This window comes from Ornithorhynchus anatinus, chromosome 13 (genome assembly GCF_004115215.2).
Source record: "Ornithorhynchus anatinus isolate Pmale09 chromosome 13, mOrnAna1.pri.v4, whole genome shotgun sequence".
Classification (NCBI taxonomy): domain Eukaryota; kingdom Metazoa; phylum Chordata; class Mammalia; order Monotremata; family Ornithorhynchidae; genus Ornithorhynchus; species Ornithorhynchus anatinus.
In genome coordinates, this window is record NC_041740.1 from 1,461,255 (window position 1) to 1,477,277 (window position 16,023).

General features: G+C 62.0%; 1 protein-coding gene across 1 annotated transcript in view; it reads right to left on the reverse strand.

Annotated features, from left to right (window-relative positions):
* WNT3A (Wnt family member 3A) overlaps positions 1 to 16,023 on the reverse strand; it is a 46,272-nt gene that overhangs the window by 5,346 nt on the left and 24,903 nt on the right. The window contains 1 exon segment of the mRNA XM_029078073.1: positions 13,068 to 13,309. Within this exon segment, the coding sequence (XP_028933906.1) occupies positions 13,068 to 13,309 (242 nt within the window).

Below are 16,023 nucleotides of genomic sequence, written 5' to 3' on the forward strand. Positions count from 1 at the left end.
GTCCGGCGGGCACTGACGGGGACTCGAACCCGGGAGTGGGCGTGGGAGGATCCGCCGTTGGCACCCGGCACGGGCACGGCTGCCTCCCTCTCATGGGCACAAGGTTTTTTTCATGGTATGGTTAAGCACTTACTATTGTAGTAAGCGCTGGGGATATTCACTCATTCAGTCAATAGTATTTAATAATATTAATAATGTTGGTATTTGTTAAGCGCTTACTATGTGCCGAGCACTGTTCTAAGCGCCGGGGTAGACACTGGGGAATCAGGTTGTCCCACGTGGGACTCACAGTCTTAATCCCCATTTTACAGATGAGGTAACTGAGGCCCAGAGAAGTGAAGTGACTCGCCCACAGTCACACAGCTGACGAGTGGCAGAGCCGGGATCGAACCCATGACCTCTGACTCCAAAGCCCGGCTCTGTCCACTAGCCACGCTGCTTCTCCAAAGCACGTACAGAGCACTGTACAGAGCACTGTACTAAGCTCTTGGAATGTACAAATCGTACAGATAGGACGGTCCCTGCCCTCTGACGGGCTTACGGTCTAATCGGGGAGAGACGGACAGACGAGAACGGATGGCGATAAAACAGAATCGAGGGAGGAAGAACATCTCATTAAAACAATAGCAAGCTAATCAGGTTGGACACAGTCCACGTCCCACCCTGGGGGCTCCCAGTCTCCATCCCCATTTTCCAGATGAGGGAACTGAGGCCCAGAGGAGTGAAGCGACTTGCCCGAGGTCACACAGCAGACAGGTGGCGGAGCCAGGATGAGAAGCCAGGTCCTTCTGACTCCCAGGCCTGGGCTCTAGCCATTAGGCCGTGCCGCACAAACCTGCCTCTGCGGATCATCCGGACGCGAAGCGCTGCCCCGATCCCGTGGGCTGGGCTGACCGGAAGCCCGGCCTTCCGGCCGAGGATGGGAACGAAACCGGGTCCAAGAGCGGAGAGGGTCGGGCAGATCCAGGGCGGCTAGGGAGATCCAGCTTCTACACTGTGAGCCCGTTGTGGGGTAGGGATTGTCTCTATCGGTTGCCGAACTGTCCTTTCCAAGCGCTTAGTACAGTGCTCTGCACACAGTAAGCGCTCAATAAATACGACCGAATCCGGCTTGGTCACTGGGGACAGTCGTGGATGGAGAGAGGAGAGGCGGGGTGTTGGACGGTCCGTCCTTGACCTCAAAAGTGTCCAAGCAGGGGACGAGCAAAGAGGACTGGGAGGAGGAGGGCGATGAGAATGTTCTTCCAGGATGCATTTATCGATCGGTCAGTGGCGTTCATTGAGCGCTTACTGTGTGCAGAGCACTCTACTAAACGCCGTACCGCCTAACTGCACCCTGAGAACACAAGGCAGCAGAGGAGGGGCGTCGCTTCCGTCGTTGGCTAGGTAGTGTCTCTATCTGTTGCCAAATTGTACTTCCCAAGTGCTTAGTACAGTGCTCTGCACACAGTAAGCGCTCACTAAATAAGATTGAATGAATTGAACCATCGAACGGGGCCCCGCTGGCGACTGGCCGGGGGCCTGTGTCATCGACGGGACATCTCTGCCCTCCCCGCCCACGTGGAGTCCGGGCATTCCCCGAGGCGGATCGAGGGGTCCGGACGGACGGACCGGAGACGTGCTCGGTCAATCTGATCGATCCATTGGGTTGTTGGGGGGCGGGGGGTCCCCAGTTCACTCTCCAGGGGTGGGAGGGGGCGGCCACCCCTGTTTTCGGCCTCTCCTAGTAAGCTCATTATGGCAGGGAATGTGCCTGCCGATTCTGTTGTCTTGTGCTCTCCCCGGTGCTCAGTACAGTGCCCTGCACATAGAAAGCGCTCCATAGGTATCATTTTTTTTAAAATGGTATTTGTTAAACGCTTACTATGGGCTAGGCACTGTACTAAGCACCGTGGAGGGGGGGGGGAAATACCAGCAAATTGGGTTGGACCCGGTCCCTGTCCCACATGGGGCTCACGGTCTTCATCCCCACCGTACAGTCGAGGTAACTGAGGCACAGAGACGTGAAGCGACTTGTCCGAGGTCACACAGCAAACGGGAAGCCGGACTCTCTCCAGAAAGATGCGGCTAAGGGACTAAGAAGCCTCAGGACGTCTCTCCCGGAAACCATCTTCTGGGTAAACTGATCGTCCAGTTCCACTCCGACGGCACCTGGTCCTCTCCCAGGCACCCCATACGGTCCTTTGCCTGTCGTAGACGATCGGTACAGTCCCCTGCCCATAGTAGGTGTTCAATACAGAGCTCTGCCTGAAGTAGATGCTCAGTACAGAGCTCTGCCTAAAATAGGTGTTCATCGTAGCGCTCTGCTCACCGTAGATACTCGGGACAGTGTTCCTTTCATAGTAGACACACCGTACAGTGCTCTTAATAATAATAATTTTGGTATTTGATAAGCACCTACTATGGGTCAAGCCCTGTTCTAAACACCGGGGGAGATGGAGACGGGATGATCGGGTCGGACACGGTCCCCGTCCCACACAGGGCTCGCAATCTTTAGGAGACCCTCGTTAGAGCCCCGTGACCCCCAGGAGGCGTTCGGTACGGCCTCGGCCCTACAGAAGACGCTCAGTACAGCGCTCTTTTCACCGGAGACCCAAAAATACAGCACTCTGCTGACGGTAGACCCAACCAACAGCCGTCCGGTAAATAGTATGGCCCGGTTTAAACCTTTCCCACAAACTCCCCCGTGCGGGCAGCGGCGGCACGGGAGAGAGTCGAGGGCGGAGACTCGAGTTGACTGCGGGGAAGGAAGGCAACGGTAAGCCGCTTCCGGATGTTCCCAAGAAAACTCTACGGATTCCACCGGCAGAACGATCGCGGGTGGGAGGTGGGGGCGTCCGGGAGAGGCGCGTCATGGAGTCGCTCTGGGTCGGAGACGACTCGACGGCCTAAGACCGGACAAGAGCGTCGGCTCCAGCCCGCCCTTGCTCAAAATATCGGGGTGATGGGAACGGCGGGGTCTTTTCGGGGGACGGAAGGGACGTGGAGGGCCGGGGGTGCAGAGATGGGGAGGACGTGGAGGAAGCGGGGCGGGGGGACGTGGGGACACCGGGGGGACGGACGGACGGGGGGAACGCGGCCTGGGCGCGGACGCAGGGATTTAGGGAAAGGGGGACGGAGGGACACAGAGATGGGCAGCCCGTGGGGAAGAGGGGACGGAGAACCGGGGGGTTCGGGGCCGGGGAGGGGGGACGCGGGGCGGGGAGGGGACGTGGGGACGGCCGGGGGGACGCAGGGCGGCCGCTCTCTGGCAGAGCCCCCGACGGCTTAGGGCAAACCATCCCTGCAACCCTGCTGAGGTGAATGAATCTGGCTTTGTGTCCGGCGCGTCACGCCATGTTAGCCTGTCAATGTGCCCAGATATTTGATATGAATTTCCCCCACGCCAGTGATTAGTGAGAGCACTCCTAAGTCATAGCAACCTGCAACTATGTGCACCTCGAGCCCCACGGGCGAGGGATGGGGGAGCTCTATAGAAATGGTTTAATAAAAACAATCTAAAGGGCGTGTGAATCGTGAAAAGCATTTTCACTTTTCTCTTTAGCTTAATCTCATGGTAGCTGGGATATTGTGTTCCGAGCAGGCCCAGCGGGGCACAGGCTGAGGTCCCTGAAAACCCTTTCTGCGTGAGCTTTTCTGGGAGTTAATGATATACCAGGAGGAGGGGAAGCCGGGCTCCCCCAGCAAGTAGGAACATGTAGGCAAAGAAAAGCGCAGTGCTCCCGACACATCCTAAATGGCAACCATTTCTCATCCGGGGGTCAGAGGTCGCAACCTGGATCCTGGGACACCCGGCCTTCCCCCGCCCCCCCACCCCGGCTCCCGCCACCGCCTCTCCCCGCCGCCGAGGGGCTCTTCGGCGCGCCGGAGGGCCGAGGGGGAGCCCCGTGCGGGGTCGGAGCGAATTAAAAAAAAAAAGCGAATAAGTAAAAGTCACAGGCATCTGGGTGGACAGCGGCCAGACCGTCCCCCGTCCGTCGCAGCCGCTGGGAAGAGATGCCGGGTCTCCCCGTCTCGGGGCCCGCCGCCCGGCTCCGGCCTTCCCTCGGGCCCGGGACCCGGCGTCGGCCCTCCTTGGGGATGGGGGATGACGGCGGAGGAGGGGGTCTGGAGGCGGGGGGCTGGAACTAGCGACCCCGGGGAGGCGGCTCTGCTGCGGACAGACAGCGGCGGGGAGGCTCCGGGAGAGGAATGGGTCTGGGGATGGGGGTCGAGAGCCTCGCAGGCTGCATTTAAGAGAAATGAGGCCGCGGGGAACAGTCTGAGGAGAAATCGACGGCGGGATAGGGTCCTTCTCTGGTTCTGGGGTCCTCTGACTCTGGAGGCCCCAGGGGTCGGGGTAAGAGAGGGCGACCCCAAGCCCGTGAGCGAACCGGACGCGAAGGAAGGGGGCCAGCGAGCAGCAGAGGCGGCCGGCTGGATGGACACCGAAGGCTCTCCCTTCGGAGACCCCGGGCACCCCACTCCCGCCCCCCGTTGGCCGGCGGCGAGCTACCTTTTCCCTAATTAACTCATTAAACCAATTAACGGATGGTGTGGTGGCAGAGGGCAGAGCCGAACTCCCCTCCGCCCCCGCCACCTCTGGCACGCTGCGTGACCTTGCCGAAATCGTCTGACCTCTCTGGGCCCCCGCTTTCCCACCTGTACAACGGGGGAGGACCAACCCCGCCACAGGCCGGGGCTCCGGGGGTGGGAAGGCGGAAGGGGGTCGGGGATCTGGGGGCGCAGGGGGTGGCGGGAAGACCACGGGGACCCCGGCCTGAGAGGGCGGGAGAGCGGGCAATCCCTCCCCGTCGTACCGAGGTCACCCGGCGGGCCAGACCCAGGGCGCGGGGCTCCCTCCGCGGGGCCGCGCTCCGCGGGGCCGGGCGGACGCAGTGGCCGGCTACGGCGCGGGGCCCGGCGGCGGAGGCGGTTGCTATGGAAACCGGGCCCGGGCGGCGAGGAGGCCGGGGAGGATCCGGGGGTCACCGGGGGTTGCGGCACCCGCCTGCCCCACCCCTGTCCACCCGGGCCCTCGTCTGAGACCCTCCAGGCCTGGGGCTGGGGGGATCTCCGGGTCCCTCCGGCAACCCCAGGCCGAGACAGGTGTGCGCGTGTCTGTGTGTCCGCGTGTGTCTGTGTCCCCCGTCTCCCCCTCAGACCGGCAGCCCCTGGAGGGCAGGGAGAGGAGGGCAGGGGAGGGGAGAGGAAAGCACCTCCCCAGCCCGTCCCCTGCCTCCAGCCAGGCTGAGGCCGAGGAGTCGATGCCTGTCCCGAGTCAGACCACGGGGCCGGGCCCCTCTCCCGCCACCCCCCGTCCCCCAACCCACCTCGCCGCCTCTGCCCCCAAGGGGCACTTCCGGGACAGGGTAGGTGCCCGCTGGGTGGCAGGGGGACCGAGGGCGTGCCGTGCAGAGGCAGGGGGACGGCCGCATCGCCCTCCCAGTTGGCACGCCCTAGAGGGTGTGAAGAGATGTGGGGGGGGGTGTATGTGTGTGTGTGTATGTGGGAGGGGTGTTCCATGGCCAACCTGCCGGGGAATAATTTTACGTGGGGAGCCCCCCCGAAGCCCACCGATCCTCCCATCCCCGCCGGCCAGAACAGGGGGAGCGGGAGTCGGCGGGCTCCTGTTCTCACACACGCAAACATGCACACAAACATACACACACATACACACACGGGGCGGACCCTATTCTCGGGAAGGGGGCCCCGGAGTGTTAAAGCCCCCGTCAACAAGGCCGCCCCACAGGCCCTGAAAGGAGCAGCCGCCGACCGCAGAATCCGCCCGGCGCGACCTTTGACATTATTAGGCGTCGCAGTGACCCTGATCCAATCAGATTGATTAACTAAAGCAGAAACCCCATCGGCACCACCCCCCCAAACTCCCCGCCGCCCCTCCTCCCTCCGCCCCCATCGGGGAAGACCTGGGGAGTTACCCCACAATGGGCTCGGAGCTGAACCTGTTTCAGAAGCGGGACGATTTCGAGTCCCGCTTCTCCATCAATGGGTCTGTCAGTCTGCCCGACTTCATTAAGAACTGTCCCGTCCACAATGACGACAGGTCACTTCTCAGCTCCACGGGCCAGCTGGAGGCTGGGAGGGCCGGAGGCTGGGGGCGGGGCCGGGGTTCGGGGAGGGGGGAGGGCATGGGGAGAAGGGGGAAGATGGGAGAGGGGGAGGGCACCGGGGGCAGGAGGGGCCGTGGGGGCAGGGGAGGAGGAGGAAGAGGGGAAGGGAGGGGGCTGGGCTCTTCCTTTCAGTTTACAAGGGGCAGGGGAGAGGAGAGACAGAGAGACAGAGACAGAAGATAGTTCTGGACAATCAATCAGTAGTATTTATTGAGCACGATAGTGCCCCAGTTCTTAGAATAGTGCTGAGTGCATAGTAAGCACCTTAATTATTATTATAGCACAATATTAAGGAGCTGGGAGAGCAAAAAGGAGCGAAGCTACAGAAGGAATCAGAGTTAGACTGAGACAGAGACAGGGAGATGGGCCAGAGATGGAGATCCAGCCAGGCACCCAACCCCTGGACGAGGACAGCTGCAGTCCACCCGGACCCGAGGCTCTCGCTGGGGTCTGGCTAGTCACGGGGGGCGGGTCCCTCACCCAGAGCAGAGTCCCCGCTCCCGTCAACTGCCCCCCGCCATCCCTAACCGAGGGGGGTCTCTGGGAGCCTGGACGGGCGGGGAAGACCCCATCCCCACCTCCGGACGGATCTGCCCAGGATGCGGCGGTGTCAAACTCCAGGGTCATCCAGTCCAGCCCCCTGCCTCCTGGCCGGGACTAACCCGGAGCACTCTGCTGGTTCCTAAATTTCTCCATCCCCCTCCACGGCAAAATTCTGCCTTCCGTCTCTTCCGGATCCCTCCTGCTACAGTTTCCACCCGGCCCCCCGGCTGGGGAGGAGCCACAGATTTACCCGACCCCCCTAGTCCCCCCCCACACACCCCTAGCCTCTGAGCTCTTTCCCGCCGAAAGACCCTGGAAGCCCACCCTTGGAGGAGGTGCCTACGTCTGTGCCCCCCAAGGGCAAGGGGGGTCGAGGAAGCGTAGATGGGTTTGAGAGAGTGCTCCCGACCCCTTCTCAGGTGAGAGCTGGGGGGGGATGGGGCCATCCAGCCCCGCCTGGGGGTGCAGGACGCCGAATTGGGTGGGGCGGGGGGAGCGTTCACCCAGCACAGCTGTGCCTCGGTGGGGCGGTGGGGGGGCGGTGCACAGAACCCAGGCCTGTCCTGCTGCCTTACCTACCCCAGGTCGGGTCTGCTGAGGTGTGGGAAGAGCCGGGTGGGGGGTGAATGGGGACGACCCCGAGCCACCCACCGTGTGGGCCTGGGCTTGACCCATAAGGAGCGGGACCACCCTAACACTCTCCCCCTACCCGCCCGCCCCGCCCCTTTCAGGAGCAGATGCCAGACTGGGGGGGCGGATCAGAGGAGCGGGTCAGAGATCCCATCTGAAGACGGAGACACACACACTCACACACACACACACAGAGCAGCGCCTCTTCCTCCCTCCCGCTCGCACCCCCAGGCCCAATTCTTCAGCTCTGAGTCACGGAGGGCGGGCGGGCCGGCTCCCTCCTGTCCTCCCCCCCCTCCCATGGGAGCGGGCCAGAGCACCTGGGCTCCAGTCCTCCGGCTCCCCCCCGCCTCCCCCCGACGACCACCGGGGGGGGGGGGGCGGGCAGGTCCGAGGCGCGGACCAGAGATGGTTTCAGGATCCGGTCGCCGTGACGACAGCCCGGCCCGTGTGTGGACGGGTGGACCCGGTTCGGGATCGAAGAGAGAGGAAGATTGCCCTGGGGACTCGAGGAACCCAACCGTCCGGGCCGTCCAGGCTGGCTAGAGTCCAGCGGGTTCCGGCACCCCGCTTTTCCTGGGGCCCGGCCCCGCCGGTGGTACGGGCAGGTGGTACCCGGGACAGCAGAGTCACAAAGTCCCGGCAGGAGTGTAAGCTCTTCCTAGCGCCTGGTGGAGTGCTCTACAAACAGACTGTCGACTTCTTGAGTCGATCGTACCTACCGAGCGCTTACCGTGTGTAGAGCATTGTACTAAGTGCTTGGGGAGTGCGATAGAGCAATAAACACATTCCCTGCCCACCAGGCATCGTGCCTGATAACTCTGGTAATGTGTGCTCCCAAGAGCCCGGAACAGTGCTCTCTGCACATGCTCCTCGAGGGCAGGGAAACTCAGTGGTACTCTCCATAGCGGTCGGTACAGTGCTCGGCAGGTATTAGACCGTAAACCTCTCCAGGGCAGGGACGGCGAGCCTCGCTACCCAACCCTAGGCCCGGTGCCGAGCACTCAGTCGACACCGGATCGAGCGACCGATCGATTGAATGGATGAGGGCCTCTCTCGGGCCCTCCAGAAGACCCCCCGGGCCTCCCCCCTCGCCGAACTTCTGGGAAACCTCTTCCGACTCACCGTCCCAGAAGCCCCCCGCCACTCAGGCGGAGTGCTGGGAGACCCCCTCGGTCCCACCCAGGGGAGAAATGGCCGTGGATTCTGGGCCGCAGAAGGATTCAGGATTGGAAATGAGTCTATACTGAGAGCTTCTGGGAGCGGAGCACTGTACTGAGCTCTTGGGAGCATTCGATAGAGCTAGAAGACTCGATTGCTGTCCCGTGGCACAAGGAAGCTCCGTGCCCAGGCAGAGATTGGCTCTGGCCATGTGGCAACACCAGAGTTCTGCTACCCTGGCAGCCCCCCGCCCCATCCCCACCACCAATCAAATTTTGGACCACTCCAGAGGGCAGGGTTTGGCGGGGAATGTGGGGAAACGGCTGGAGTGTACACCTGGGGATAGAAAGTCACCAGGGCTGGGGGAATTCAGCGAAATCCAATCCTTTCTCCCCATTTAGACTGTGAGCCCCCTTAGGGACGGGGCCGAGTCTAATCCCCTCCTGAGTATTTCTTCCCAGTGTTGGATACAGGGCTCTGCATGCAGTAAGAACTTAATAAATACTATTACCCTGATGGGTGCAGGGAGGGTTAATTAAGTCATCGAGGATTGCCTTCTCAGAGAGGAGGCTACCAAGGTTCCAAGGCGGGGGGTGGGGTAAGGTCTCTGAACTCCTGTGATGAGGTCACCTGGCAGTCGGAGAAAGAACTAAATGACCCCAATTCCCACCCCTCAACCCGGATCCTACCTCGTCTCGCCAAACTTATTACAGGATCTTTAACAGCGGGAACTACCGAACTCCTCAGAGAGGAAGAACTCTGTACTAGATGCTTGGGAAGTTCAGAATTTCACAGTGACCTCTGCACCCGAGCAATGTCCACTCTAATGGGAGCGGGGAGACATGAGACCCGTGAGAATCAACCTGGCCCAGTGGAAAAAGCCCAGGCCTAGGAGCCGGAGGACTGGGTTTCTGATCCTGACTCTGCCACTTGCCTGCTACGGGACTTTGGGCAAGTCGCTTTCTTCTCTGGGCCTCAGTTCCTCGTCTGGAAATGGGGATTCACTACCTGTGCTCTCTCATCTTTAGACTGGGACAGGGACCGTGCCCGACCCGTTTATCTGGTTTAATACAGTGCTCGGCACATAGTGAGAGCATAAACGTCACGACAGTTATGATTATGATGGCGGTGTCTGTCAAGCGCTACTATGGGCCAAGGTATGTAGACACGATCGCTGAGGCGGGGAGAATCTGTAGGTGGGCGCTAGAGCCGGCCGAAGGGAAGACCTCGTTCAGGGGCTGGGACACCAGTCTGGGGAAAGCTCGTTGGAGGAAGTGGGATTTTGGGGTCGGGGAGGCGACCTGGCTTCCCTCCCGCCCCTCGCCCCTCCCCGCAACTGGGTTTCTTGCCTTCCCAGAAGGCTCGCTGCCTCAGGCGGGAGGGCTGGGGGTCGAGAGGTCATCCGCTCCATCCCCCGGTCTCCGGGCCCGGGCCCGGGCCCGGGCGGGCCCCATCCTCAGCTGCCCTTCGACCCCTCCAGCCAGCCAGCCCTCACCCTCACCACCGGAACAGCTCGTCCTGAACTCTCACCCCAATCCCTCGTATTTGGGGAGTGGGGGGGGGGGGATGCAGGCATTTCCCTACAACAGACAACTCCCCTCCCTGTCGCTCTCCTCTGATATCTCAGGTATGTCTCCCCCCTAGGGGAATCTGCGGGAAGAATGTAGCCGTGGTGTGTGGGGCTGCCTTTCCCCTCCTATACCACCCTGTTCTCCCGGCCCCCGGCCCCCGGCCCCCCGCCCACCAGCCCGGGCTGCAGCCTCCCTCCCACCCCCCGTTCCCCAAGGGGTAGCAGCATTCTTAAGTCTTGGGATCGTCTGGGCTCCCGTGACGCCAGCAGACCGCCGCGGGGGGCGGGGGGCTGCAGACGGGGGAGGGGTGGGGGGGGGCACAGGGAGGGGCTGGCATCCAGCTGATCGATGCGGCCGGGCTGGCTGGGGGGGGAGGCCGGTGGAGGTGGAGGGGGTCCGAGCAACCGCCCGGACCGGCGGGAAGGCCCGCGCCCCGAGAGCCCCGGCTCGGCCACTGCCCCGGCCGGACCGGGGGTCCCAGGCCCGGATGGAATCCAGACACCCCCCCCCCCCAAATCATCTCTGCGTCACGCTGGTGGCCCCCGGCCGACCGGACGGATGGACGGAAGGCGGAGGAAGGGAGGGTAGGAAGGAGGTGGGCCAAGCAGTTCGCCTTCCGCACGGTCGGAGGGAAAGGCGCAGAGGCTCCGAGGCGGAGAGACGGCTCACCACCTACGGCGCACAACAACTCCCACAACACGCCACACGCTGCACTTACGGGCGTGCCTCGGCTCCATCCGACCACACGCCGCACTTAGAGCATGCCACAGCTCCCACAGCACGCCACACACCGCTCCTCCGGCGCACCGCATGTCCCGCAACACACCACACGCTGTACCTACGGTGTGCCTCAACTCCGACTCAGCTCACACCGCATCTACGGGGCTCCGCAACTCCCGCAACACACCCCCCGCTACACCTAGAGCACGCCACGACTCCCGTGACACCACACGGCTACAGCGCACCACGACTCCCACGACCCACCGTGCGTAGAAATCTCACGACCCCCACCCCGTCCCAGATAGAGCGTGTCACAACTCACCCAACCCAGCCCCATATAGCATCTACAGGGCATTACAACTCACATCGCACAGCTTGGCCTAGTGGCTAGAGCACGAGCCTGGGATTCAAGAGGACCTGGGTTCTAATCCAGGCTCCACCGCTTGTCTGCTGTGGGACCTCGGGCAGAACACTTCACTCCTCTGGGCCTCAGTTCCCTCATCTGTAAAATGGGGATTGAGGCTGTGAGCCCCACACGGGGCAGGGACTACGTCCACCCCGATTTCCTTCTATCTACCCCAGCGTTTAGGAGGAGGCTCGGCACAGAGTAAGCCCTTAACAAATACCACGGTTATTATTATTGTTATTATTACCGAACGTCTCACCTCGGCAGCACCACAACCCTCATGCCGAACCGCACCTCCGGGATATTACAAATTACACTACGCCCACCCTCCAAAGTCACAACCTCTCCACCCCACACGTCCACCCTCCCTTCAAAGCCTTACTGAAGACCCGTCTCCTCCAAGAGGCCTTCCCTGACTAAGCCCTCCTTTCCTCTTCTCCCACTCCCTTCTGAGTCGCCCTGACTTGCTCCTTTTATTCATCTCCCCTCCCAGCCCCACAGCACTTACATCCCTATCTCTCATTTATTTATTTATATTAACATCTGTCTCCCCCTCTGGACTGTAAACTCTGCATGGGCAGGGAACGTGTCTGTTTACTGCTCTGTCGGACTCTCCCAAGTGCTTAGTTCAGTGCTCTGCACACACTAAGCGCTCAATAAATACGATTGAATGAATGAACGAATGAAGGGATGAGCTGGGGTCCGGGATAGGGTCAGGAGGGATGGGAAAAGGCTGAGCCCAAACCACGACCGAGACCGCCGGCCCCCCGGCCCAAGCTCAGGCCCCCCTCGCCGGAAGCCTTTACCATTAGGCCTCGAGTCAAGGCCTTATGGGGTGGAGGGGATCCCCTCGGCTCAGCCCCCTCCCAAATCCCCCCAAGCACCTCAACGTGGCGACAGGTCCGCTCGGGGTACAAGATCCTCGACCGTTTGGGAGCCGGACGCCCGCTGTGTCAGTTGTCCGTGGGTTGGTCCTTCCCCACCCACCCCTGCTGCAGGCTGCAGTGCCCACATCCGGCCCCCCGCCCCCGGCAGTAGCCCCCAGCTGCCCTCCTCACCCACTTGCCCCCTCCCCAGAGCCGCTCAGCTTCCCGCCGGCCCCCTCCCCACCCTCATCTCCCCCGCCCCCTGCTACGGTGAGCGATGAGAGATGGGGCGGACCAGTGGGGTCAGGCGGTGGTCAGAGGGTGCGGGGAGAACCTCGCGGGCTGGGGACGAGGCGGAGGGTGGCGGGGGAGTCGTGAACTGGGGGTGACCCATCACCCTCCCCCCGCCGCCCCCCAGGCCAACTGGCCTCTCCAGGCTGGACAGGAGCCGGTTCTAGAGGTCGGGGTGGGGTTAGCGGGAGGAGGGGGAGGAAGGAAGGAAGGGATTATCCCAAGTGGGAGAGAGCAATGTCCCAAGGCCAAGGGAGTGGATCTGGGAGTGGAGCGGCCCGGCTGCGCTGGGGGGAGGGGCGGCGTGGGCAGAGTCCCGACGAGGGCACGGCAGATGGTGACCAGACCGGCACAGAGCGGGGCACGGGGAGGCGGTTGAGTGGCCAGGACAGCCGGGGCGGCCGGGAGTGGCTGGGGTGGCCGGGGTGGCCAGCACGACTGACGGGGGTGATCCACGTGCGTTTACCGGAGTGACCGGGGTGGTCTTGGTGGCCAGCCCAGCCAGGGAGACTGGGGGCAGGTGACCTGGGGTGACCAGGGTAGCTATAATGACCAGCACAGCCATGGTAACTGGGAGTGTCCAGGGTGGCTGGGGCGGCCAGCCCAGCCAGGGTGACCGGGGGCATCTAGGTGGCGGGAGTGACCAGGGGCGACCGGGATGGCCGTGGTGGCCAGCACGGCCGGGATGAGCCGGGGAGATCGGGGTGACCGGGGCATCCAGCACAACCGGGATGACCGGGGGTGACCGGGGCGGCCGTCTCGGCGCTACCTTTGTCCAGGACGGGGCCGAAGATGGCCAGGCTGTCGCTGACGGTCGTGCAGTTCCAGCGGCGTCCGCGGAACTGGTGCTGACACTCTTGGACGCCGATCTTGACGCCCTCGGCCACGCTGGGCATGATCTCCACGTAGTTCCGGCAGAAGCGGAGCTGCTTGGGCACCAGGCCGGGGATGGAGCCGCACAGGATGGGCTGGGTGCCCAGGGACGAGTGCTGGGGGCCGATGGCCAGAGACCTGCGGTCGCAGACGAGGGCACGGTCAGCGCCGGGCTGGGGGAGGGGGCCGCATCGGCCGGGCCCCGCCCCGGCCCCGTCGACGCCCCTCGCTTCATCCGTTATCCCTCCAGGGACCCATCGCCCATCAGGGCCCACCACCTCCGGGCGTGCCACCCCACCCACCGTCACCCAGATCCCACACGCACCCCAACACCCTCTGTGACCCCGCGACCCCCCAGGCCCTACAGACCCTATATGACCGCGCTCTACCCACCCCTCCAGCATCCCCTTCAGCGATCCGACCCCCAGCTGCTGTCTCACTCCCACCTCGCGCCCACATCCTGCCTCTGGCCTGCAACGCCCTCCCTCCTCAAACCCAGCAGACGATGACTCTCTCCGCCTTCAAAGCCTCACTGAAGTCCCATCTCCTCCGAGAGGCCTTCCCTGACTAAGCCCTCCTTTCCTCTTCTCCCACTCCCTTCTGCGTCGCCCAGACTTGCTCCCTTTCTTCATCCTTCCTCCCGGCCCCACACCACTCATGCCCATAGCTCTGATTTATTTATATTCCTGTCTGTCTCTCCCTCTAGACGGTAAGCTCAACGTGGGCAGTGCACGCGTCTGTTCATTGTCTTATTGCCTTATCCTGAGCGCTGAGTAGAATGCTCTGCTCACAGTAGGGACTCGATAGAGACGATTGATCCTCGGGGGCCAGCGGAGACCGCATGCCCGGAAGAGAGAGGAAGAGCAGAGATCAGTTCAGTTCCTTTCAAGCCCACCGTCCGATTTCCTTTAGGTCCCCGACCTGATTTCTCTGAGGCCCTGGCCCCGGGGTGTGGGTGACCCTCGGGCTGAGGTGATCTGGGCTGGGTCAACTCAGCCATCTCCCTGCCGCTGAAGGACCCTCCCCGGGTCGGGGCTCCACTACCCCTGTGCTTGGCAGACCTTCCCACACCCCCTTCTCCCCCCACTGGGGTAGCAAGGAGGAGAGGGCCGGCCCACTGCCCCCCACCTCTCCTCTGGCTTCCGGGTCGTGGTCACATGGGCAGCACAAAGTGAATCACTTCCTCTGCCCGCCCACCTCAGCCGAAACCCGCACCCTTGGGCCGCTGGCTGTGCCAACTCTCCCGGGAAACCCCCTCCCTACCCCGGAAACCGTCCTCTTGAGTAAGCGGCCCCGCTTCCTCTTCACCCGGCCGAACCCTGGAGTCAGGTGGAGGTGGTCTCCCAGCGCCCCCCGACCGAGGGGCCTCCCGACTGAGGCCCCGGAGAGGTGGAGTGGATGCCCTGAGTCCACAAGGCAAATCCAAGACCACCAGGCCTCCTCCTTTTCAGCCCCCCTCGCCCAGGACCAAGCGCCACTACCCAGTTGCTGGTCCCCCTGATTCCAGACCCCAGCCGGACAGATGACGGGTCGCAGCCCCATCGCGTCCGGCCCTGCGGCCGACCGAACCCAAAATCTCGTCGTCCAGCCCGGTTCACCCCGGGACTGGAGCTGGGGAGGCCAGACCTCCCCGCCACACCTTTTCCCGCCCCCTCCCCTTCTCCCCTTCCACCTGGGGAAACCGAGGCACGGGGCAAGGAGGGTCTTGGGAGCCAGTCACAGAGACAGGGTGATGGAGGGAGAGGGGAGCCTAAAACCCAGCGGCCACGTTCCCTGTTTCTGGCATCCTTTTTCTTGTATTTGTTAAGCGCTTACTCCCTCGTGCCAGACACTGTTCAAAGTGCTGAGGTGAATATAAGGTGATCAATTTGGACACAGTCCCTGTCCCACATAGGGCTCATGGTCTTAATTCCTATTTTTTACAGATGCGGGAACTGATAATATAATAATAAGATGATATTCGTTAAGCACTTACTACGAGCCAACCACTGCTCTAAGCACTGGAGTAGATACAAGGTAATCTTGTTGTCCCATGTGGGGCTCACAGACTTAATCCCCATTTTCCACATGAGAGAATTGAGGCACTGAGAAATTAAGTGGCTTGCCCAAGGTCACACAGCGGACAAGTGGAGGGGCCGGGATTAGAACTCAGGTCCTTCTGACTCCCAGGCCAGGGCTCTAGCCACTAAGCAACACCGCTTCTCCTTCAGGACCCCAAATCCTTCCTGCTGAAATCGGCCAGGGAGGGTGATGCCAGTCACCCCCAAATCCTGGGCCACGGGGCATCAATCCAACCAAGATGCCCATCCCAGGGGGCCGGCTGAGAGCAGCGAGAGGGAGGAGGAGCAGTATGGCCTGGCGGGAAGATCCCGGGCCTGGGACTCAGAGATCCTGGCTCTGCCGCTAGCCTGCTGGGTGACCTTGAGCTAGTCACTTCACTTTTCTAGGCCTCGGTTTCCCCCTCTGCAAAATAGGGATTCAATACCTGTTGTCCCTTCCTCTTAGACTGTGAGGCCCCTGTGGGACAGGGACTGTGTCCGACCTGATTAGCTTGTATCTACCCCAGTGCTTAATATAGCGCTTCATTCGTAGTACGAGTCTGGCAATTTATTATTATTATTATTATTATTATTATGTAGTGAAAGACTCCAGAGAGAGAGAGAGCTTCACCTGCTCTTGATAGACTACATGCAGTCCTGTTGGAAGGCAGGGGGATGGATGCAATGACCCTCTCAGAGTCCCCTCCGGCTGGAGTTGTCCACATATCATGACACCCCCACCCGCCCTTCTTGGGCCAGTACCGGACCACTGGGGAATGGCGTTTGAATAATAATAATAATAATCGTGGTGTT